At 35.6% G+C, this 26,707-nt stretch overlaps 1 protein-coding gene across 1 annotated transcript in view; it reads left to right on the forward strand.

The window, feature by feature from the left end:
- Positions 1–26,707, forward strand: part of EYS (eyes shut homolog) — a gene marked incomplete at both ends in the record, with an annotated part of 727,941 nt that overhangs the window by 470,800 nt on the left and 230,434 nt on the right. The window contains one exon of the mRNA XM_083857640.1: positions 3,882–4,032. Coding sequence (XP_083713766.1) covers positions 3,882–4,032 — 151 coding nt within the window. The remainder of the gene's footprint in view (positions 1–3,881; positions 4,033–26,707) is intronic.

The raw sequence follows: 26,707 nt of genomic DNA on the forward strand, positions 1-26,707 counted from the left end.
TATTTGTATGGAATTGCTGGGGTTTTGTTTGCTGAAAATTTTATGTCTTAACATTGTAGAATTGTGGGGCATTTTGGGCCAAAAGGGATTTCAGGAAGTCTTTAGTCCAACCTCCTGCTTAAAGCAGGGCCAGTCAAGGTCAGAACAGGTTGCTCAGTGCTTTATTAAGTCAGATTCTGCAAAACTCCAACACTGAAAACTGTAAAACTTCCTGAGTAGAGGAGTCTAGATGTTCCATTCCTCAAGTTGCCTCAAACATCCTTGAAAAGCAATAAAGATTTCAAAACCAGTGCTAGGTCGAAATTGATCCAACCTTTTACATGTCATTAAGAAAAAGTTACTTGATTGTAGTGAGAGTAGGTTTATTGTTTTGTCATAATTTTGCAAAAATAAACATTCTACTGCAAGGAACAGTTTGAGTATGAAACCAGAAAGTGTAAACCTCCAGATACTGGGTGAAAAACAAGTTGTCTTTTTCTAAACTAATAAATCCATAAATAATAACTAAATATAATGAAAGTGAAATATGTTCTCAGCTTTAATTAAGCAATTGTCTTCGATACAATAGCGATTATTTGTTTTATAATATATGATAATAAAACTTCTTTACTTCTGGTGATTTACAACTTATATTTGGTATAGATGTTTTAAACATCTTGTTGCTTTTGTTTAATAGACTGAGTGCTAATATTACAAACTGAACAGATCAATGGTATTAGTGAATTATTGTTGTCTACCATGGCCACATTCTAGTGAAATTTCTAGAGATAGGTGAAAGTTTCAATCTTGTTTCTAGAACTAAAGATTTCCCTTTTCTATCAGAAAAAAACAGAAGAATTTTTATTCCCAGGAAGACTGCCCAGCATGACTAACGCAATACTTTTTCTGAACATCCCCCTTTCCCTCCTCCTCTTCTACCATTTGTTTTGTTACTTTTTTTAACATTTTATGATAATCTTAAAAATTTCACTTAATCATCGCTGAAAAATATCAGAAAGTAAAGACATTATATAAAAGGACTTGAATTTCATACAGACATTGCCGTGTTTAGAGACTGTTTTATCAATAGTTATCAAATTATTGTCTGACCTTTCCATCATTCTAACCTGCAAGGCACTGAGCAATGGATTTAGTACTGTTTAGACAGAATTCATCTTCAGGTTATAATTAATAGGCCAGTATTTAATCACTACACTTGTGTGATTACAAAGGAGGAAACTGTGAACTATTACTGCTGGCTTGGACTGAGGCACAATTACTGGTAGCTTACCCAGCAAAAGTGCTTGAGAGTTGCAGTATGCATTTCGAAATTTATAATTATGCAAAAAGCCCTGTCGTCTTACTTGACCTTTAAAGCACCCAATGTGCTGATTGTAGAAAAAGTATTTTAAAAGCCTGATGGAAATTTCATAGTGTGCATATATGACCCTATGATTGTATCATCAGCAAATGCTAAACAATAATGGTTTAAAGTCATTATTCTAATTTGGCCAGACCCTGCTAGATTCAATCAAACACAATCAGAGGTGCATGGCTGACATTCTAACAAGCTTAGGGCAAAGGCAGCTCATGCTTTGAATTGTATTAACATGTTTTCTGACACCAAATACTGGGAAGCAATTTCAAAATATTCTTTTGATATATGCACACAAAAATACTTTTACATATCAGTCATATAAGCTATTAAGGACAAGCTAAAAATATGTCTAAACCTAATGTGAAAAGAACTGCATCAATATGGTGTTTGTGTGATGGAAGTACGTACATGGTCATGTAACTAGTTAAAGCATGTAGAAGAAATAGTATTTAAGACAAAAACAGACGAGAAGTTGTTTGAGCAGCTGTACTTCCCTTAGCACATCTGTCAAATAGTTAAAAAGAAAAGCCTGGCAGTTCCTCCCTGACCCTCTTCCACCCCATCTTAAGAATTACACTGCATTAAAACAAGTCTGATTTACAATATTTCTGAAATATAGCTATCTTATCATTATGCTTTTCTTCATTATTACAATATCATTTTATCAGGAAGTGAAGAAATTTTAGATACTTACAAAATCATAATTTTTCCTTTGAAGTGTCACTGCCACCATTTTCTGTAGCATGATATATCCAGGATGTCATACTGGCTTCAAACAGTAGTAAAAAATTCTTGACCATTACAAACAGAGCTACAGAGAATGATAGTGCCAGTTGCACACATTATCAGCAAACTTCCTTTGTAAGTCATTAATGAAAATGGTGTGTTACAAAATCTTGTGTCTGTGCTTAGACATACAGCCTTTGTATAATATCCAAAAAACATGTTAGGAAAAGTATTTCTTTACTTGATTATAGAAAGATTTAGCTTCTTTTTTGCATTCATGTTAGCTATTAATTATCAAGTTCAAAGAAAGTTGGAGGGGAAAACAAAAATATACCCTGAATCGATCCATTAAGATGACAGTTTTCAATCAACAGAATCTAAACCCCTATTTATTTCTCTTCTTCATTCTTGATTTTAGCAACAAACCACTTTTTTTTCTTCATCTGAAGGTACTTGCCATAGGATGGACAAGCCATTTTGCATACACAAATATTTATAGGCCTTTCTGTAAATATGTATCACCATATTTGCATATTGTTCTGAAAGTATCTCAAGAAGAATTACATGGAGAACATAGAGAACTGTTTGCAAATGTTACTAATGTTAACTCTCCATTATGTTGGTAAAAAATACATAGAGGACATTATGAAATAATATGTGAGAATCCATATATTATCGTATGACAGAATATAGTTAAGAAAACTTTTAATCCTCAGTTTTGTCAGAATTTTTAGAAGGTTGTTTTGCATTGTCAGATATAAACTGAATTCATGCAATACTTACTGCATCCTACCCAAATTTTACAGAGCTGTGGGTTGTTGGTTTGTGGTTTTGGAGTTTGTTTTTTTTTTTGAGTTTTTTGGGTTGGAGGTGGAGAGGGGTTTGTATGTGCTATTTTCACATAGATTTTTTGTGACACCCATATTACAAAGACACTTGGATAGAGTTAAATATAGAGATGATTGAACTCTGATTTATTTAATTTACAGAGAGAAGGATAGGCAGGAAGAAATTCCCCCATGAGAGGCTGGTTTAGTTCTGATATTTCCTTATTGTGCTTTCTTACATGAAGATAAAGTGATTGCTGCCAGTTGGTTATTGGAATGCATATGAGTTTTACAGCAATTTAAAAAATTGAAAGAAACCCAATTGTTTGCTTGGTATCTTCCTACCTCCCTAGTTTGTGGTTGGTAATGTATGCACGTTACTAACAGCAACATTTTTAGGAAGGTATGTGAATGGAGGAGTGAAATGGGAATGTATATATTAATTTCAGGGCCTAATATTACTGACTTCAGCTTTAGGAATGATGCTTTTGAAAATAAGTATTACAGATCATTATAGTATTTCTGCACTTTCTAAAATGCAGCTTGTTTTAAATTGCTTTCGTGATTTGTATTTTGTGCATGTGTGTGTGTGTATGTGTGATGAGAAAAGGGGATATTTAAAATATTTCAATTCAATTGATGTATTTTTTACCAATTACAAAGTCTTGTTACTATTAAAAATTGTCTAAGTCTTTTTATTTAGTCATTTATATGCTTTGGCGCTTTTTAGCAATTAAGCTCCCCAGATTTACAATATGGCTTCATTTTAATGGAATTTCAAACCCCAAAGACATGTCAAGTTACAGCTTGTTAAACAGCTTCTTTTATATTTATAGTTCTATAATACAAACCAGCTATTTACTTGATTTTCTTTCCTTGTTGGTTTAGTAACAGCCTAATTAATTTGTCGGATAGACAGTAATGTAAATAATATATGGTGCTAAAACGTGCCTATTTCTGTATTTGTGCAGGCAAGACATGATACCATGTGAAGCAGAAATGTCAATCCTAAAGTTATCTCCAAATACAAGTATAAGTAGAAATTACTGGTCCAACTCTTATTGGCTTGAAACGGGATCCATATTTGTTGGTGGTTTGCCTCATCCTAATTCAGCAAAACAGGTATTTTATTCTTATCACTATTGTTATTGTTATTGTCATTGATATTATTATTTAAATTTCTATTATTTTTAGGAATGACACGTTGATGTAGGTATGTATGTAATAACTGAAGAGATTTAACCCATACAAAAAAAAAAAAATTACAGCTCTTTAAGAGTTACATCTAAGGGGTGATTATGGTCCCTTGTAGAGTATTGGTCATGTGTGGGACTTCAGAAAATGAACTGAAAGGTCATTACGGTCCAAAGTTATTATCTGAAGTCCCGTTTGCCTTGAGTAGGGAGAGTAAAGCAGCAAATATTATCAAATTTAGAGGAGGTACCTTTTATGTCAGGTGCTAGTTCTAAGAACATGTGAAAAGTATGACTGCAATGGTTTCCAAAACAAAGGAGGCTCTGTTTGCATTCTGTGCTGGCTCAGAGAGGCATGTGTAAAAATGGACCAGGCAAGAGAACACTAACCCGTGAAACTGCATTAATGAATGAGAGAGAGCACAGCTATGGAGATAGCAGCTTGGGTAACCACGTATGCAGGGGTGAGAAGGAACATGCACTAGGGCTTGTACAGAATTAGGGAAGAATACCCACAGGGTCATGAAGAGAGTTGGAGACAAGCAGATCATTACTCAGTTGTTCTTATAGAGGATTTTGGGGTGGAGTAGTCACAATAACTGATACACATCACTTAAGTGGTTTCCAATACTATTTTTTTTCCCAAGTAGAATGAGTATAGTTAGCAATTTCTATTCCAGTTTATGACACTTTAAACTCTTCATGCTTACACAGATCAAAGGCCCAGGCCTTGTAATTCATTTGAGACTGGCACCATACACCCAGGGCATCCTCAGTCCAGCTTCCAAGCAGCATGGCCCTTGTGCAACACAGCTCCCAATGCAGCTGGTTCAGCCTTCTACATCTTGTCAGGTGTCTAAGTACAGAGTGGACCTCAGCATCTAAGGAGCTATTGTCACAGCTATATACAAATGCTTTAAATTAAATTTTTGACATAAGATGCCGGTAACATCACTAATCATATAGCCCCAAGTTGATCTCTGACTTTCACTTATCCAATTGCAACCTGTGTTGCTACTTGGACTATTTAACTCTTTTGTCTCATTCCCAAATGTGCTTCCAGAATGTAAAACTGTTCATCATTGCGTAATAAAGACTATCTGTGAGTGCTTGTGTTTTCCACTTTGTGAAATAAACTGTTGGCGCTGAGTTGGTGTAGTGAAGGTCTCATTTATCTCAACAGAGATCTTTGCATTGGTGTCACGCCACAACCATAACAAAGTTAGACTGCAAGGCCTTTGTTTCTCCAGTGCACTGTAAAAACTGGGCATATGTATTCCAGTATTCATCTTTTAAGCCATAATTTTGGGTAGGCTTCACCCTGTGCAATTGATTTAACCTTTCTGTTTCTGTTCCATTCTTCAGTAAGTGAAGGTCATCATGAGACAAATCATTTCAAGCACTGGCATGTTTTTGCCACTGCTACTGTAATGCAGCATTTCTAGATTGCTTTCACCATATAATAAATTGCACAGTAATCAATGATGGGACAAGACTGTTGAAACCAACTTAAAAGTTCTTTGAGTAAGTGTTTCTTAGGTTGTAAAATCTTTTGCAAAAAGTCTACTTCTTAGTAGCTCATACTGACATTAAAAGGATACATCAAGCACTATTCATAGTTATACAACTTTTCCCTTAATTCAAATGTTCATGCACAAACTATACCTTCATCTGGAATAATTTATTGCCGGCAGTATATAGAATTTTATTTACTACACAAATGTATCCATACTAGTGAGATATGTGAAAATTATATTTTCAATGTTTCAATGACCTATCTTCTAGAAATCTTTGGAGGATAACCCAAAGAATTTATAATAAAGGCTTAGAGAAGTTCATTTCATGTAGTGTGTTTTGGAGCAGGTAAAGAAGCAATTTTTTTGAGGAATATAGTAATGATGTGTATATGAGAATGAATTTTGAGATGAAAAATAGCTCTTTACTAGCTAAAGGCCAAATAAAATCCAGGAAAATAAACTTACAGTAAGGAAGTTCAAACAGCAATGAAACACAATGGTTTAAAGGTAATTTATTGTTAAAAATTTTGCCTGCATGTGTTGGATTGTCATATCAACATGGGCTTTCCTTCTTTGACAATGTTGCAGTTCAATTCTATTCTTAATGCAGGATTAACAGGTGAGATGTAGTGGTTCATGACTGTTTCCAAAATTAGGTAATAGATGTGGGACATGTACAAATGCTCAAGCTGTTGGTACTTAACCTCTATTAGTACTTGGAAAGCATGTTCCTATAACTTCCCCAAAAAGGCAAAAATATATTCTCTACTCTCAGTCGCCTCTCTAATTTTCCACTGAACTTTCTTGCAGTTTCTGTCTATTTGAGCTGATCTCAGCCTTTATTACAATTAATTTTCTTTGCTTATTTATAATTTTTGTATTCATTTTGATCTTAGTATCTCATTTTGCTTAATTTTTATGTTTTTCTAGCTTCAGGGAAGTTCAATTTTCCTTGGCTTTCCCTGTCAAAGTCTATAGGCTCCAAGACAAATATAGTCTATAAAGGCTGTTTTTTTCCCTTCTGTCAGGGAATGGAGAACTGCCTGTCCAAGTACTCTTTATGTGGGCTTTTCAACCTCAGCAGTAGGAAACCACTCCAGAAAGTTTCTTTTCCATCAGTTTAGACCCAGGCAGTCAGGCTTCTATTGTAAAACCTTCATCATCCCTGAAACAGGACAGATCTGCTTCTGACCTTCATCCTGCAGTGTGCTTCAAGGGAGATTTCTGCTCCAGCTGAGATTCAGCTTTTTCTGACAAGTGCTCTGATCCCTCTTGGAGTCAAGTTTGATAATGACCCTTGTGATACCTGCAGTATTCACCTAATAATACATTGTCTTGTTTTAGCTCCATCTCTCATAGGAGTAGTTCACTCTGATGTTGGATCTCCTGCCTTCCAATATTGTGGAAGTTGCAGAGAAGAGTGACTTCAGACCCTGGACTCCTTCAGTTTCTGATGAACAAGAACTTCAAGCTGTCAGTACTAGAGACTGTTGACATGGGAGTAGTGTATTACTGGAATTGGATCATGTTAAATGATTCATTTCTCAGATAGATTCCTCCTCCTTTCATTTTGATGGAAGTTTGAGATGGCCTATAAAGCCTTTGGGATAAAATATTGTCTCCTCTGATGATTTCCTATACACTGTCCTAATCAGCTCTGAAATTTCTGTGCATTCTTTAACTATTTTGTTGTTGTTGTTGTTGTTGTTGTTGTTGTTGTTTTGTTTGGGTTTTTTTGTTTTTTGTTTTTTGTTTTTTTGTTGGGGTTTTTTTTGGGTTTTTTTTTTGGTTTGTTTTTTCTGTATACTTAATATTTATTATTCCTTAGAATCAGAGAGCACTCAATGTGTAAGGCAAGGTGCAACAATTCTACTGATTTCTGTTGTTTCTGCCACAGTCCCTTCAGGAGATAAGAGCCTTACCCTCAATCAGTGATGCATGCAAAAGAATATCTGTGACATCTGGGGAACCATGCCATAATACCCGATAGATTTTTTTCACTATTCAGAAGATCTCAAACCTCCCAGATCTCAGAGCAAGATAAAGTTATGGACTACTTAAGTAAACCATACATATAAAGTGCCATGGATACAGAAAGATGCTTATAAGCATGCACCTCTGGCTGATGTTGTCACGAGACCACTCTCCATTTCCTCTGAAAGCTTAGAGCTGTCAGAGGAAGCCCCTGATGACAGGGAAAAAAGACAAATGTGATGTTATGTTCATCTTAAAAAAGCCAAGAAGTAAAATGGGTAACTATGAGCCAGTCAGGTCAATGGCACCATTATGTTCCTGATACTAATATAGAAACAAATGATGGACAAGCACATCCTTGGGAACGACCAGCATGGATTTACCAAAGGAAAACTGCCTGACCAGTATGCTTACATTCCCTCTTGAGAAGGCTGGCTCTTTGGGCAAGGGGAGGGCAGTGGATAATCCTTACTTCAGGTCCCAGACAGCTTCACTCCCAACTCTATCTCCTACCTCTGAGTGGCAAAGAAGGATGGGAAATGGGGGTTATAGTCACAACATAACAGCTTAGCTCTGCCACTTCTTCCTCCTACACATCTACAGTTCTCTTAGCTATCCACAGGCCAAAGATAGAAAAAGTATTTGGCTTGGTACGAATTCTGAAAGATCTGAAGATGTGGGTAAAAACGAAGGTAACAGATATGTGCACTGAAACACCTTGAATGAATTTTTCCAAGTTCATGCACTGCAATCTGTTTCATGCACAGCAAGAAATTGTTTTAATGACTCTGTAAACTGTTCTTTGCAAAGTATAGTGGAGTCATTTGACAGTCTAGGAAGCTAATGCTGAGCAGTCAGAATGAAAGCTAAACTATAAATAGCTGGCTGGAAGACATCTTGTCCTGCTACGTCGCCACAGTGAAAAAAATCCCCTTCGGGTCTGTGCCAGCTTAGTTTATTACTTATTTTTATATTCTATCCTACTTCTTCGATAAAGAATATGCTGGGAATAGTTCAGACTTGCCACAGGAGGATGGCAAAATCAGTTAAACAGTTAAATAGCATAATATATTTAAAACATTGGGGTTTTAAAGCTATTATCACTGTTTTTTAAGACATAAAAATCAACAAAAAAGGAAGAGAAACCAAATGACACACAGAAAAAATCCCTTTTTGATCAGAAATTGAAAAAGGTACTATTTCTGAAATCTCAAGACATGTTTCAGAATAATTAATTTCATGCTAGCTCTAGTATTGTTAATTGTTTACAAAAGCTTTTTCTCTGCAGAGAAGATTGGTACACTCAAAGGGAAATTAAAGATTGTTTTCAAATACTTAGAGTAGCAGCAGTTGATTGCAGTAATGCTGTTATTTTTGTTGCTATAATTGTTCCAGTAATTTATATTTCTAGACTTAATAGTATTTTAGTATGGAGAATGTGAAATGTCATTCTTTCTTCATATTCCTTTTCAGCTCAAGCATTTCTCTATAATTAAACCTTGCAAATATTAAAACAGGAAAGTTTCAGAAGGAAAGGAAGCTTTTGTACCAGGACAGCAATCTTCCAAATAAACATAAAAGATTAAGGGGAAAATGTGCAAATACATATGTGAGCATCAGTATGTTACCAATAGGGAAATGGCAACAGATAATTGAGTGATATGCTCAGGATGTGTTAATGTTGAAATCAAGGCAAGATGGAAATCATTATACACCTAAAGACTCAGACTAGGAGACCACAGTAATCTAGCAGGCTTGTACTTTAAATACAAATGTGTCAAATACATTGTGCATATGTAAGAATATACAAAGTTTTCCTATGAAAAAGAGATGTGATATACAATCATATCTACTGCCCAGTTTTAAGATACTCTCATGTATATACATATGTAAATAAAAATGTTTTAAACATTTTAATATCCAACTGCTAAAACATACAAAATTACATTCTTTCTCTTCTAATAACTCGTCCATAGAATTCAGTGGCATTGAGTGAAGAAATGGACAATGTGAAACAGTTTCAAAATACAGAATTGGACCCTTAATTTGGAATGATCCAAAAGCAATTTGCTGTATGTTACAGCTGCTGTGCTTCCATAGACTAACACAACAGTAACCCCTCTGTAACTGTCTAGTTAGAAACAGTTTATGATCCATTTCCCTTGCCAGAACATTACAAAGCAGTGGGAGAATTCAGTACAATCTGTGCACAGTGCTTTAGATTTGATTATCTAGCATTCACCTTACCTGACAAATATTGTGCTCTGACAGCAACTTTCACACTATAATTTATAGTAATATGATATGTACATGGTTCTTTAACATCCTGCTACAGTAATCGTTGGATGTGAGCAAATTACAGTGGTCCTAACCCAATTAATGCTCCCTGGGCTGCAGTGCTCAGCCTGAGAAGATTCCTGGGGAAGCCAACAAAGGGAAGAACATCCAATCTGTCACAGGATTGCAAGATGTACTAGACTGTTACATGGCTGCAACTGTTTGCTATAGTGGTGTAAGCAGGAATGGGTAGTATGAAACCTTAGAGAGGCCACTTCTTGAAGTTATAGGTTTGGGGGTTTTTTGGGTTTTTTTGTGGGGTTTTGTGTGGTTTTTTTATTTGTGTGTTTGTTTGTTTGTTTGTTTGTTTTTTCCCATTAGATCAGAAATCTGCCTAGGATTTATCCAAAGGGTATTTCATATTTGATATAACTTAAATAAATAGGTGACCCATCAGTTTAAGCTCTAGCTCACAATAGATTAAATGGAAGCCAGTTGCTAAGAATTAGTCTTCCCTCTAGATATAGTGAGATATAGAAGTTTAGCTATGCAATAGTATTTAAGGTTCTGCAGTGGTATAGAAAATTAAAATGAACAATGTTGACTCTTTTATCCAGAATCTCATTGTGCTTTTAGTGCAGCATTTCTGAAACTGTGACTTGTTCCTGTTTGTATCAATTCCAGTATCTGTATTTTTCAAAAAATGGGATGAAATTTTTTGTCCTTATATTTATGTCGATCCCTTTTAATTTGACTTTCCCTACACACGTTTTACATCTTTTAAGTCTGCTCTGTTGTCAGGTTTGTGATTTAAAAATATTCAGAAAGGCTCTTTCAGGGTGTTTGTTGATTCGAAATGCATTTTGCATCCTGAAGAGCATCTGACTTCTTTTTGAATCTTGCCCTTAGAGCCTGACAAGTATTTACTTTCTAGTGTCCTATTTAGGATATGCTTTGACTCTGTCTGATGTCTGATAAGCATCACCTGAATGCTTATCTTAATTAAGAACACCACTTACTATTACTCAAGATATTTTAAATATTTATGCACTTTTATATACTAAATAAGTATTTGTCACATCACCAAAAATACTTTCACATGTCAGTGTTTCATTGGTTACTATCACATATTCTGGTACTTGTTCTTCTTTAGATGGGTAAGTCTGCAGGCTCTGTTCTTATATAATTAATCCTTACCCTGGAGTCAGGGTTCTTGTCTCTTGACTGAAGAGTTGTTTTGCCTGTTCTGAATAGTTTGTTTTGATGGTCACACTTTTGAGCATCAGTACTTCTTACATTGTCAGATATTTTTTGAATGTGTTTAACAGCATAAGACTTAATGGGCAATATTTGTTGCAGCTAACCTGTGTGAAAACTCAACTAGTATTGGCAATTTTTGTCTTTTTTTTTTATTCAGTTTGTTCACCACCCACCTAAAAAAACCCTTCCTGTATTTCTCACAATTACTAATTTTCTTTAAGAACTTTTGCTTGAGAACAATGTCAAAACTTCTTAATTAAGTTGACTCAGTTTTTGGGTGACCCTCTAAAATAGGACCATTAATGTGTTCAAGGGATATTAATAATTGGAGAAGCACAACTTCCTCAAACAAAATTTTAGATTCTTTATGTGATATTGTCCCATGTTTTTGCTACTTACATTCTTCATTACAAAATTCAGGATTTTTTTTCTGAATATAGAGTTTCTGACCTTTAGTTTGCTTCAATCATTTTGGCTTTTCATAATCCCTTTTGAAATGCTGGTATCGTATTTGCCACTTTTCTCTATATTGTTACCAAACATCATTTAATTGAAAAGTTATATAATGTTTTTGCACAATTCCAGGTTTCATTGTTTTCATATATTAGAAAGTTTTGATGAACATAGAACAAACTCCCCAGGAAGATGGTAGAGTTCCTATAACTGGAGGTTTTCAATACATAAATGGATAGGGTGCCAGATAATCTCATCTGAACTCTCTTTTACATGAAAGGTTTCGACCAGATGATCTGGTAATATTCCTTCCAGCCTGAGGTGTTCTGTGATTTTATGGCTTAAGTACTTTATTCAGCCTAAATTAAAATATATCCCAGAACATTTTTAAATATGCATAATAACAGATTTAATTTACCAGATTTTAAACCCTCACCCATATTTTGGCTGGAAAATTGTTGAATAATACTCTTCTTTATTCTGATACTTTGACAAGCAATCTCTCTTTTTTCTTTTTCTTATTTAAAGTCATGCTTGATGTTTTTTCCAACTTGATCATATGTAGTTATTGAACTCTATGGAAGCGTATTTCTGTAACCTGCAAGCATTTTACCCATTGAGTTTTCTATTTGGTTTTATCCTTAATAACTTTGTCTTGATGCAGTTAAACCTTCTAGTGGCTTTTTAACTGTGATTTCCTCCCAGGAGAACACAGAGTTCGAGTATATGATAGTAATGTTTTAATGTTTGGAGGTTTTTTTAATGATTCTATTTTGAAATATTGAAACATATTACTTGCCTAGAGTTATATCTCTCGTAGTTTCTCTAATGGTTGCAAGAATTCATTATTTACAGTATCTAAAAATGTAGTCCCTACATCACATTTTGTCATGATTTCTTACCCAATTGCTCGGAGTAAATAAACTCTGTTATTACTGTCTTTTCTCCTTACTCCTTCTAACCTGCTTTAGTATTTATCAAATATTATCATCACCTTGGAAAAATATAATATAGCTCTAATATAATTTTCTTTCTTTCTGCATGAAATTTTAGTGCAAAATAATTTGTGCCAGTTTGTATATATTTGTTTGATTACTTTTATTATATTGCATTTTTCTGGTGGAGCCTACACCTTTCTTGATTTTTACTCTTCCATCAGAATATCCCAGTGTTTATATTTCTGCCATCAAAATGCTTATCATATTCTTACTGTTTTACTGTTGTTTTTTTTTTCTTTTTTTGGAACACAGGTACTTTTCCATAGGCAGTTACTTTTCTTTTAAATAAAAATAATGGTTTAGTGTTTTGGCATAAAGAAAGTTGTTTTTGCATAAATGTTCGTATTACAATTTTTGTAACATATTTAGTTCAGTCATGTATATTTTGAATGTGAATTTTTAATGTTTTTAAAAAAGGTTTCTCCAGGTAAAAAGAAAAAATGTAATGGAATTACACTGGTAAATCAGTTTTATTCTAATTTCAATATACTGTAATTATGTCTACTATATAATGGTAATAGACAGTCTTGCCTAATCCATTGATTGAAAAAGAAATATATACGAGACTTCAGATATTTTGCTGAAAGTGTCCAGTCCTGCCCTGTAGGATTCTTTGTTACTAGTGCGCCAGTAACCTTTACCATCTCAAAATGTGTTCTTGTTCGGTCTTCAAGGCTAAACCGTACAGAGAAGTGATACCATCAAGAAAAAGCTAAAACATCCCTTTAATAGTGTTTTTCTGGCTTGTGTGATTCTCTGTAAATCAATTTATGTTGAAAATCTTGGACACTGCAGGATTTGAGATATTACCTTAGAGGAAAGAGATATGCTCGGGGAGCCTTATAGTGAAAAATGACACATCTTATTTGATTTTTTTTTCCTAATTAGATTAATCAATAGGCTTATAGTCATATCATGGATTTGTTTATTCTTTTTCTTATATCTGAGTGTGTTCATGTAAGTATTTTGGATAATTCATTAGTGATTTATCTTCTTGAAATAAGTTTGAATTCTTGCTGAAGATCATCATCAGTACTGTGGGATCCTTTAACAAGAACAGCATGTACAGATCACAGAAATCTTAAATTTTGCTAGTTGTTCTAAAATCTAAACCTAGACTATTAATCAAAATGTACAATAAATGTTTCTAGTATGTCTGAAATATTCCAAATTTATAACATTTAGAAATATGGAATGGGAGACATAAAAGTATAGAGATTTTCAGTACTATTTCCTGAATAATAATTCTGTATTGAAAAATTATGTTAATTTGGGTAATTTTTTTAGTCATAAGTTGCACTTAATATTTTATTAGGAAGATGTTAAGTATTTTTGAAGTTTATAATATCAGACGTATTGATTGTGAAAATGTGTATTTCTCCAGCTGTATTCTGTGATATTTTTACCGTTTCTATTTTAAATTTTACTAGAGTTGATTTAGAGAAGTTAGAATTTCAGATATGCATGCATGTACATATGCATGTATTTATTATTATATTATCATATAATGCAAATACTGATATTATATTAAGAAAATGTCAATTAAAATTTTCAATAAAATCTCCTGACACCATAACAAAATACCTTCAAATGAGAAAGCAAGAAATATTCTTCATTGTGTTAAGTCCACAGACCAGAAATTAGTGCTGATGAGAAATCAAGGTTTTTTCTCACCGATTGTCTTCTGCATCAAATTAAAGGGGACACTTAAGGTTATATAAATTGAATCATTTTGACAAGTCTGTGTTTCACAGAAGTACAAAAATCTTATTAATATCAACATCTCTACATTAAAAAAAATCATTTGTATTCCACATATATATCAGCAGTCCACAATATAAACTGATTACTATAACCAAGATTAAAAATGTAATTCATTCTCACTAGATTAATACTAAAATGCCAAGATCATTGTACTTATTACAGAGCTCCAGATCACCAAAACTGGTGATGTTATAGCTACACTATATTCTTGCAGAAAAGACACCAGTGAACTTTAAGAAGTTCATGGCCCAGGGCCATCTGTGCAACAGGCCTTGGCTAAGACCAGCCACACTGAATCAGAACATTAAAAACAATGAATTTGTGGTTCAAAACTCTCACCAGAATCACTATGCTGAGTCAAATATATTATTTCTGTTTCTTGTTTATATGAGATTTTGATATGCATGGCTTTAGTTGTATCCTCTAGAAGCTCTTTTATGCAGCTAGAAATAACCAGAGCTCTGTGTGCATGGGGAAATCAAACTCCTGAAGACTCTGAGTCTAAAAGAAAGGAAAAATAACATTTCAAAGCCTTTTTCTGATCTTAAATGATGATGGTTGTGTCACTGTCTCACTGTAATCCCCTCAGAATTTTGCTTTATGGGAGTATTTTTCTCAAAAGCATTTTAATTATTTCATAATTTCAGTGCCTGAACTTAGCCTTGAGTGTACTAAATGCTTGAAGCTAACCAGGAAGAAACCTCAGCAAATTAAAAGACTGATAGCAAGGCATCACTGAAAATTTCTGTCTTGTTCTCTTGAGATGACTTCTAAAAAGCATATGAGGTAGAGGGACATAAACAAACTCTGTATTTGGAGAATTTATTGGAGAATTTGAATTCAGATTTCTGTTTAGTATGGAAGAAATATTTCCTTTTCTTTTTGACTAATATTTCCTGTAGAGGGAAATAAGAGTTTGGGAAACAAAAGATAAATAAAAAGGAAAATAGTATGATATAATTCAATTTCTAAAGGCAGCTGGTGAGAATGTTCAGGTGAATAGATATACTGAAAAAAAAAATATGATTGATAAAAGGTGCATGTATTCCTGTGTGATACCAGAAGTTTTTCTGTTCCAATACCTTTAGGGAGGCTGTTCAAGCCCTTTCTCTCAGTCAACATGTAAAACACAAGAATGTCTGCAACCACTTTGCACTGCACCGCGATTAAATGCTCAACCATAAACAAATACTGGACCATTTTGCCCCACAAGCTTTCTCAACTTGAAGGAGCTTTCTCAACTTTCTCAACTCTTCTTCTGGGAAGTGAGAGTTCCTTTCTTTTTCCCCTGGTCATGATATGAGTGGGTATGGAATATCATTTGGGTACTGGCCATGCCCGGGCTATTTCGAAAATCAACCTGTCCTGGTCAAATCCAAGACACAATAAAACCAGCCTTCAAGAATGGAAGATCCCTAAGACCAGAGAGAAACTCTGGAGCAAGGAATACTTAACACTGCTGGAGTCACCATCCCTGGAGGTGTTCAAACAAAGACTGGATGTGGCACTTAATGCCATGGTTTAATAGGTGGTGTTGGGTCATAGATTGGACTTGATGATCTCAAAAGTCTTTTCCAACCTAGTTAATTCTGTGATTCTGTGAGAAGGATTAGGTCAGGGATCCCTTAAAGACACTGGTCATATGTATGTCTCTGAGGTTTAAGGTGTTGCACCCGGGAGTACCAAGAAAACTGTCTGATGCCATTGTCAGGTCACTGTTAATTATCTTTGAATGGTCATGGCAATTAGGAGAGGTTCCTGAAGACTGGAAGAGAATAAATATCACCATCTTTGAGAAGGGCAAGAAGGAAGATCTGCAAAACTATAGGTTAGACAACCTCATCTCAGTCACTGGGAGGGTGATGCAGCAAATCCTCCTGAAAGCAATTTCCAAACACCTTTCTTTACCTCCATGGTCAAGGAAGTAACTAGAAGTCATCAACATGGATTTGAAAGAGGAAATCATACTTGACCAGCCTCACAGTCTCTGCAGTTAGGTAACTAGCTTGGGTGGACAGGGAAGAGCAGTAGATGCTGTCCACCATGACTTCAGTAAAATTTTTGACACTGACTCCTATGACATCATCATAGAAAAACTGACAAAGTATGGGTGTATATAGAGGTTCATAGTGAGATGGATTAAGAAAAGGCTGAATGACCATGCCTGAAATGTTGTGATCAGTGGTGCAAAGTCTGGTTGGAGGTCAGTAACTAGAGTGGTACCCCAGAATTTACTAGTGGGTCCAAAACTGTTTGACATCTTCATTAGTGACCTGGATGAACAAACAAAATGTGCCCTTAGCAAGTTCTAAGGTTGATGCAAAACTGGAAAGTGGCTAATTCTCCAGAGGGCTGTGCTGCCATCCAAAGGGGCCTCAACAGACTGGAGAAATAGGGAGAAATAAATCTCATGAAGTTCAAAAAAGGGTATTGCAAAGTCCTGCAACTGAGGAATAATAATCCCATGTGCAAGTACATCGTGGTGTCAGCTGACTGGAGCTGATTTCAGGATTTCAGCTTCAGGGTTTTTGTTGATGTTGCCACTTAATTATTCCACAGTTCCTGCACATTACCACAGGATCCTGGCAATAGCTACAGCCCGGTTTTGTTGGAAGATATGTCCTTGATATCTTATCTTGATATGTACACTGATATGGGATTCATCCTGGGATAAAATTTTCAGTGTCTTTGTGATGCTTTCACTCTTTGACAGATGTGATTCCCTGAGTTACGTTAACCATTTGTCTCTTCTTCCTATTCAGTGTGCAAATGCAGGGCAGTTATAGACATTTGGGATGACTCCTGCTGAACAAGTTCACCCTTTTTTATCCAACAGCTTCTCATGTTCCCAAATTTCCTAATTTTCCTGGAAATGTGGTAGTGTGTATGTGCATAAAACCTTCTCAGTTAGCATGTCAGGTACTTCACTTTCACCTTTTCTTGCCTATTATTCATATCCAGTCTGGAAGCTCTTTTTAAAAAATGATTGTTACCTTGAAATTGGCAGCAGGCAGCATTATGGGGTGGACAGCACACTCAAGCAGGCTGAGTGTTTGATGGAGCTATGCCTTCACACTGATATCTTAAAAGCTGATACAATTCAAAATTAATTCAAAACACTAGGGAGTTGTAGGTATAGGTTTATGACCTCATATTATACAAGCAACAAAAAGAAATAATTGTTTTTCTGGAATAAATGAATCTTAACAGATGGCATAATCTGTGATGTTGGCATTTCAATAATTCCTCTGTGTGACTCTGAGGTCCTTTTTGAAAGTTTCAGTAGGTCTGGTTGATGATAAGTAAGAAGTAAGGCTTCAGCAGTTAGCAGATAACTTTCATGAGCCCTTAGAGGATGTGTTTGGTATCAGTTCATTCCATCAGAGCTTAAAGCTTAAACTACGGTGAACTGACTTAATGCAGCAATGCTCTTCAGTGCTTGCATCCCAAACTTCTGTCATCTAAACACTTTGAGTTCCTTCCAGACACTGACTTGAACATTGCACTGTTTCCAAGCAGAGTCCCAAAGCCTGGGAGGAAAGGCTGTAATCTTCCACTGAATAAATGTACTCTGGGATGTTCTGTAATAAGCTTGATGGCAGACTATCTGCTTGTACTGAAAATGTATACAGGCACACTTTCTTCCTACAAAAAGGTTTCTCACGTAAATTTTGTGTGGCTTATCAGTCTTTTTTACCCTTTCCTTCCAGTCTCTTTTTCAAGGTAAAATTGTATCTATGAGTCATGAATACTGGCCACTACACTCCCTATAGGCAATGAAGAAGAACAAAAAAGAGCCAGGATTTACCCCTTGGAAAAGGTAATTGTATTGGCTGTGTACCAGCAGATACCAGGTCGTGGCCTCTAATCTTCCTTTGTAGTTCTTGAGGTGATACAACCTGCTGGTGTAAACCTAAAGGGAGATTGTGCAAGAGCAATTACTTCCATGTAGTTTAGGCAGGACCCTTTCACATTCAGGAGAAACCAGACATTTGACAAGGTACAGATATATCTGACAGCATGCACGTACTCATCGGGCAACTAATGCAGTGATTGCCCAAATGACCCTTTAAACCAGCAGTTCTCTAGATTTTTTTTTCCCACTCTTTCCTTCTGTATTTGGTAACTGTAAGTTCATTTCTTGCAGACTGGTTCTTTATGCAATTGAAACGACTGCACAAATATTGCCTTTAGTTTCTTTATGCATTCTTTGCAACATACAGCTAAAATCAAGAGCTGATCTTATTTAACTATCAATTTACTCATCTCTTAACTTGATTTTTTGATAAAGGTAAATTTTGTGGCATCGGCTGTAGCCATCAAACCACAAAACTCAATCTATATGAGAAAAAAATCATGTTATGTAAAATTCTTATCACATTTTAATAGATAAAACTGATCTGAATATTCATCTGTTCCTATTTTATGTATGTGTGATTTTTCTGAAAGTTTTTTTCAGCAGCAGATAGGTTTATGCCACAAACATAAAGTTTTGGGTGTATAACTTCATCCTATTAAAATGCAAATCCATGAGTTTCTCTTCAGAAAAAAAGAAGACAATTTGCTGCTAAATCCCATTGAAAATTACTTTTACCGATTAAACTTCTGTGCTTTTGGATAGCAAGTGAAGCAAATTGTTGCTATTTCTGATAAATGTAAACTCAGTAACCAAAAACATCCATGTTGCTATGAGGTACACTAAGGGAGTTTATTTAATTTTCCATAACCATGTGGTGCCTCCTGAATTTTTAATTAAAAAAAACCCTTTCCTCTCACAGCAGTGTTTTTACAGTATTCCGGTACAGTATCTTGGATTTTTATTTCTTACCTCTGTCACCATTTTTAATATTGTTTGTATGACTTTGCATCTAACACCTTTAGTGGCATATGTGTTTTCATGCAATGACTCGCAGTATGCATTGCATCAACTACATTATAATGAAGTTTTGTATGATAAATCTTGTTTGATAAATACAATGTGTCAATATGTATTAATTCTCCCTACTAGATCTGGCTGGGATGCAGCTGATTTACTTTGCAGCAGCTTGTATGGTGCTGTGTTTTAGACTGGTGACCCAAGCATTGTTGATAATATAGGGATGATTTGGCTGTTGCTGAACATTGTTTGCACAGCATCAATTCCTTCTGTTCCTTGCTCTTACCCCTCAGAGAACACACTGGATGTGGTCAAGAGCCTGGGAGGAGACACAGCTGAGACTGCTGATTCTCGGTGACCAAAAGGATATCCCATGCCATATAACATCATACTCAGTGATAAAATGGGAAGTTTTTCCAAAGTAGCTGTTCCTCAGGGATTGGCTGGGCACCTGCCTGCTGCTGGTGATTGCTTTTGCATCAGTTTTTTTCTTCATTTGCTAAACTGTCTTAGTGAAAACCCATGAGTTTGCTCATTTTCCCCCTTCTTTTCTCTACCATACTGATGGGGATTGGAGCAAGACAGTGGAGGGATCTTCCAGCTGTGCTCTAACCACTATATTCCCTCAATGGCACTGTCACGTCAGAGGGATGTCTGTGGCTAATTTGTGTCATGTGCTCACAGAGAATCATACACAGTATTTTTTTCTTATACTTCTCTTAGGTATCATTGATAATTTCTAGGCCTGCAGTAGACTTTTCAGTGTGCTAAAGGTATTTCCAGAAGTGAGAGCCCTGCCGACTAGCTGGTAAGAAGCATTCCTTCTGCAAAGAACTAACAATCTCTTGATAAAGAAATACTAGGACAGCCAGCAGAAGGTCCTTTTTACATATTTTGTATGACAATAGTCATTTAAGGTTATATAACTTTGAGGTTATATTTCTTTGAGTGAAATGAATGTTGAAATCTGGGGTTTTCTTGTGGAATCTTAACACAAGGATGGATAAATACCCTCACAGTTGGTAGCCCCTTGATCTGACCTAAATTGGACAGTTATCTGGCATGAAATTCTGCATGGTTTTCTTTAACCAAAGACCAAAATTCTTCAAAATAAGTAGAATCACAGGTTTTGATAGAAAAAGATCTAGAAACTAAAACATTTATTCTCGTCATAATAAAAACTTAGTGTGAAGTCAGACTAAGTAGAAGAAAAACGGCTAGACACAACCCTCACCCACCCACCATGATCTTGCAGATGGGTTTTTAGTCTCTCACTTCCTTTGTGAAATTTAATGAATTTGCATCTTCTTTGATCCCATTTTCTTCTTCATTAGCTCTGAGTCCATGTTCTGTGCTCTTTTCTCCTAAGAGTAGTTTCAGTTTCTCGGCTTAAATTGCAGTCTGCTGGTTTCCTGCAATGCCTATTGTCTTCCATCTGGGTTGTGACCTAGAATTTTATTTTTTTTAATCAGATCCCACTCTTCAGCTCATTATGGAAATCAATCATATTTTATATTTCTAACAGTGTAAACTTAATGCTTAAGGGACCATAATGCCGATTTTAAATAGCAGCAAATGAAATATGCAGCCTATTACAAAATTACACTGATACACGACTGTCTGGGAAAACCCTGACCCTGGAAATTTTAGCACTGTTTTTCCAGCATTCATAAGACAAAGCGTTTGGGTGGCAGCTGCAGTATTTGTAACTTGGTCCTGTTTCTCATTTGTAGTCTGTCATTCTCCTTTTCTCCATGTGTTTCAAACTTGTGCAAGGTCCAGCTCAGTTTGAGGTTTTGGCACGTTTTATTTAATCTTTATGCTTTCTTCTTTCTACTTCCAACATATATTATCTTCTTTGCTGTTTCCTTGTTTGTGGGTCTCCGTGTATTCATTATTCCCAGTATTCTCTTCCAGTGGGTGATTGCCAGACACTCATGCAATTTTAATTAAGGAAATTTCACACCTTCTGTCTTTGATGTTTTCAGTTCTTTATCTGATCTCTTTAATTTTGTGGGGTTTCCTTCCAAAAAAGAAAACTGTCACTGAAGATGCAGTTTTGTTTGTCTAGACTCTATTTAAATTATGGTGATTCCTGTTTGTTCCTTCCAGAGTTAATCTCGGTGATTAGTGTTTCTGTAGTGTCCTTGACATTTATCAATCTACAATGTAAGATTTGTAGGTTTGTGGTTTTTAGGTAGTGTCTCTATTTGATGAATAAAAAGACATAATTTTTTTTTGTCGAGGAATAGAGGCTACCAAATTCAAAAGCATTAGGTTTCCTGTTATGCATGCTAAGTTAGTCTCACAGTTATGTGTTTTTGCCTAGAATCTACTTTTCTAATAATATCAGCAATGTCTCTCTGTATTCATTCTCAGTACAGGATCTCCCATTCTCATTGATCTTCTACATAGAAGTTTCCATTATTTCAGGAACAATAAATAGACTTTGTGTTTCCTGACAGCTTTGACATTTTGCTGTGTTGTTTCTTTCCTTTTCCCAATAACAAAAAATGTAGCAGAGGCAGATTTTATAGAAAGCTGTGGTAAATGGAGGCTATTCCCGATCCCTGGCAAATAAGCCCCTCAGTGCTGTTTGCTTAATGGCTCCACTCTAAACTAAGTATCTGAATGTACCTATTGGGCATGCAGGGAACATCTGAGCCTGAAAAGTGGTCAAACAACACATTTGCCAAGCCAGCAGGAAATGCACTCTGCTCTGAAGGTAGAGGCTGACTAAGCTGCTGTAATATAAAGAGTCATTAAGAGAAGAACATGATGATTGCATTGTTCGTAAATTTGTGATTTTTGGTGTGCAACATAAAAAAAGAAGAGAGGAACGAAGGGACTGGCAGCTGTTCTACACTGGAAATGTAGCTATTATTTTGTGCTCTTTCATCTAAATTAAATGAGATTTGGAAATGAAAGAATAGAGTAGGAGGAGGAATCATTTAATGAAATGGAACTTTGGGGAGCATTAGCACAAAATCTTTAATTTCCGATTTTATTAGTATTAATGATATTTTTTCTGAAAGCAAAAAGGAGTAAAGATAAGTTACTCTATTGGTACATGTCCCTCTCTTCTGTGGTTTAAAACTCTCTGCTTACCTGGATTTTACTTACTTTACTGTGTATATGATTACAAATTTCTGAGAACCATATATAGAAATACAGCAAGCTGTTTTCTCTGTGTATAATAGTAGCAGAAAAAAGCAATATGTGATTATGTCATGTGTCATTATACAGATTCTTATACCAGGTTACAGAATGCTACTTTACAGACAATTGTTTACAGCATGGGCTGAATAGTATGAGAAGAAAATAAGAGAGGACAAATTAAAACCGAGTACATTTATAGAATGTATTTTAAAAGTAACACAAGTTAATTATAAGATGAAATGCCAATGTAAACCTGAAATAATAGCAATATCCTGACTATTCACATAAGCTAATATTGTGTGGCATTTGTGAGCTCATAGGTAAGCAACATCTGAAAAAAAAGTGCTGCTGATTTTGTCTTACAATCAGTTTGTGAAAATTGTTTGTCCATTCTACAATTTTAGTGTCCATTTTGTATGTTTATACAACAGAGTATTTTTAATCCTTTAAGGGGGTTGGAGGAGAGGGATTTGGATTAGCCAGATGTTTAGGTAAAAGAGATTCCTGGTTTACAGCATAAATGAGTGCATGAATGCAAACTTCTGTGTCACTGTGTGTGTGAGCATGCACATGTGCATATGTATTCATATATGAAAGTTTATTCATTATGGCTGCTGAAATTCTAAGCCAAATCATCATGTGGAAAGTCTTCTACTAACATGAATGATGAAATATCTGAGATCATCAGGCATCCTGTGATTTGTACGGTTTTACAGGAAAGAGTTTGTAGATTTCTTACTGTAAAGAACTGAGAAGTCCTGGAGGACAGCAAAATGGACAGGAGCCAGCAATGTGCTCTTGCAGCAAAGAAGGTATCCTGAGCTGCATTAGGAGAAGCACTGCTGGCACGTTGAGGGAGGGGATCTCTATCCTGTGCTCAGCCCTGGTGAGGCCACATCTGGAGTTCTGTGTCCAGTTCTGGGCTCTTCAGTACAAGAGAGACATGGAGCTCCTGGAGAGAGACCAGCACATGGCCACAAAGATGGTTAGGGAACTGTAACATCTCTCCTCTTGGAAGGCTGAGAGAGCCAGGACTGTTCTGCCTGGAGAGAACTCCAGATGAAATCTCATCAATGTTCTAGAAATATCTGAAGAAAGGCTGCAAAAAGGGCAGAATCAGGTTCTTTTCAACAGTGCCAAGTGACAGAATCAGAGGCAAGGGGCACAAGATGAAACACAGGAGGTGTCATCTGAATATCAGACCTTTTCTGCCGTGGGGATGTCTGAGCACTGACACAAGTTGCTTTGATTTGTGTGGGAGTTTCCATTCGTGGAGATATTCTAAACCTGTCTGGACTTGATCCTGAGGATTGGCTCTAGGTGATGCTACTTCAGTAGGGGGGTTGGATAAGGTAACCTCCAGAGGTCCCTTCAATCCTCAGCCATGCTGTGATCTGTTAATGTTCTTTTTCCTAACATCCTGTATTGGTTGCTACTGTGGAGATACAGGATGCAGGTTCAGTGTCTGATGAAGATGGTTCTTTACTCTCACCTAATATTTGTGCTTCTAAGAGAATGGTAGGAGAAGAAACATGAATTATTTCACGTGGTCAGATGCACTTCGATGTGACAGTAGGAGCTTCAATGGCTGCAGAATAGTGGAAGGGAGGGTTTAGAGTCCTCTGAGTTCCAGATCTTCATACTATTATTTATGACACTTGTAATCTCTCTGAAGACTGAATGGAAAATTAAATTATTTTATCTCAGTAGGATATATATTGCATGAACATGCTTTTTTTAACCTCATTCAAAGGGCTTTTAATAGTGTTAACTTTTTTTGACTTTTGCAAAGTTTGTTTTTTTTTTTCAACAAGAAAGAATATGCTTGAAAAGGAATGTAAATGCATTAAATCCCTGGAAAGGGAAAGTGGCTGACCTTGTGGTTTTTGTCCAGTATAACAACCTGAGGTATGTTGATAGTAAAAATGAAAGAGGTAAGAATTCATCTTGAGAAGAATAGCACAGGTGGGCATTGAGGCTTAGAGCACTACTAGAGAGGGAGAGGAGGGAAGTCACTTCCAGAATCTGAGTGGAAGCAAGTAAAGGAACAGTTTAGAATCTGCCATGCATGTTTAATTATTTTAATATGTGTTTTCTTTTTTATAAGTGAAGAACTTACTTTAAACTTACAGTTCTTAGAACATGGTTTGATTTCTCCTCTAGATGATATAGTGCACAATATATTTTCATGTGAATTTGATCTTTTTGTTTACTATGGGGACTATCAATTCCAAATAAAATTTGTAAATGCTTTATACAGGGAGTCTAAGAGCATGAAACTCAGGACAAGTATGAGATTTTGGGATTATGTGTTTCTCTTGACAAGTATACAGAATAGTATAAAGGTCAAGGTGGGACAAAATAACATTTAGAGCTAGAGCAAAGGGAAATGCTCCACAAAAATTGACATCAGTCTTTGGCAGTAACTTTGGTAGTACAGTTCAAACACATATTTTCATAAGTCTCTCAGGACTGCATCTCTCAAAATGGAAATTCAAGCTAAACCAAAGAATTAGGTAACCAAATCCAATTGCTTGCTAGACGTTTTTGTTCCTTCAAAAGATATAAAAAACCAAATTATATATCCACGTCTCAGCTGTGCCAAGTTAAACTGCCTTTAATCTAAATCTATGTTAATAAGATGAATTATAGATATACTTTCTTGTTCTACTACATTTTTCAAGGGCAGTAACACCTAACTGAAAGACAGAGCAGACAAAAAAGAGTAGCAACCCTTCAGTTGTTTCATTAAAAATTAATAAAGTTTTAAGTTTTTAGTTATTGGTAGAATTTATTTGGTTTAGAACACAATAATTCATATTGTTTTACTATAGTGAGATAGTTAAATGCATTTTGGAAGTCTATGGATGCATTGCCTTCTTGGCACATCATGTTTAACATTTTTATGTGATCTGTCCACTGTAGATACACCTCTGATTACAAAAATACACAACTAACACTTTGGCAACCTTGGAATGCCCACATGCTTCTAAAAACTTTGTTATGTGTCAGGCAGCTCTCCTCATTATCATGCTCCTAACACTTTAAACCACTACTTCTCACCTGGTTCTGAAATATACCTCATTGGATTCTCTGGAGTATTTTGGGGAAATGAAGGCATTTGTTGAAAGGCGTAGTGTGCCAGCTGATATATTCCTTACATAGTGGATGAGGAACACTGTGTTATCTTGCAACACCTCTTGTCTGAAGAAATTTTGCTAGGAAAAAAATATATTTAAGGTGTACAAAACCAGTTACATATGCTTCTAGAAGGTTTGCTGGCATTATATAAGAAAAGCACAGATCATGAAAATTTTTGAAGATATTTTCCTCCTCTCTCCCTTCTTCAGCAGAGAATCTTCAGTTTTCTTAGGAGTCTGCCAAAATTAGGCCCTTCTGAATATATTACACCATATATATTCAATAAAGAAAAAGGCTATTTTATCATAATATTTTCATTTTTATTGGCATTTTTTTAATTCTGAAGACACCCTTTTGTATACAGATGACTCTGGTTTAGATAAGATGTTATCTCTTCTAGTCAGATAGATGTACAACTTCTTGTTAGAACTCTTCCCTTTTTTTGTAACTCAGTATCTACAGTTCACTAAGAAGTGTTTCACACTGAATCTTTCTTTACAAATAGAATATCCTGACTTGAAAATGACCCACAAGAATCATCAAATCCATCAGCATATAAACACACATGCTTGATACAAACATCTTGGATTAAATGTTTGTAGATTTGAGTGGTTGGTTATTGACTGGACAAGAACCACAACTAGAGAAGCTGACTGACTTGGACTGAAGACTAGTTCATGGCAATGGACTAGGACTTTCTCTAAGTGCTGTAATACTGTAAATGTGTTAGCATGGTGTTCAGCATGTGTGACTTCAGTGTCACTCTGCAAAGCTGAAGATTAACTGACTTCCACAGCTGATACTCTGTACTATTCAAGAAAGGTAAGTCCATTTTCCAAATTTCACTCTACATTTTCTAGTTCTCTCAGGCTAATATATTTTCTATCTTTCTCAGGGACAAGGTATCACATTAAACAGAGAGAATTGAAAAAAAGATAAATTACAGTAGTTGAACTCATTAAGAATTGCAAGAAGAAATGCAGTAAGTGAATCACGCATTACGGTTATAAGCATAAATACTGAAATTGTTTACAAAAGGAGCAGACATTGCTAGCCGTAAAGGTCAGGAAGGTCCCTCCTCACATCAGAGTTTTCATATCCCTTCTGAAATGCAATACTGCACTTGTTGCAGTGCAAGCCAAGAGCAAGTTTAAAAGATAAGGATCCTGGCCAAGGATGAATTTT

This window comes from Zosterops lateralis (assembly GCF_965231275.1).
Source record: "Zosterops lateralis genome assembly, chromosome: 3".
In the NCBI taxonomy this organism is placed as follows: Eukaryota; Metazoa; Chordata; class Aves; order Passeriformes; family Zosteropidae; genus Zosterops; species Zosterops lateralis.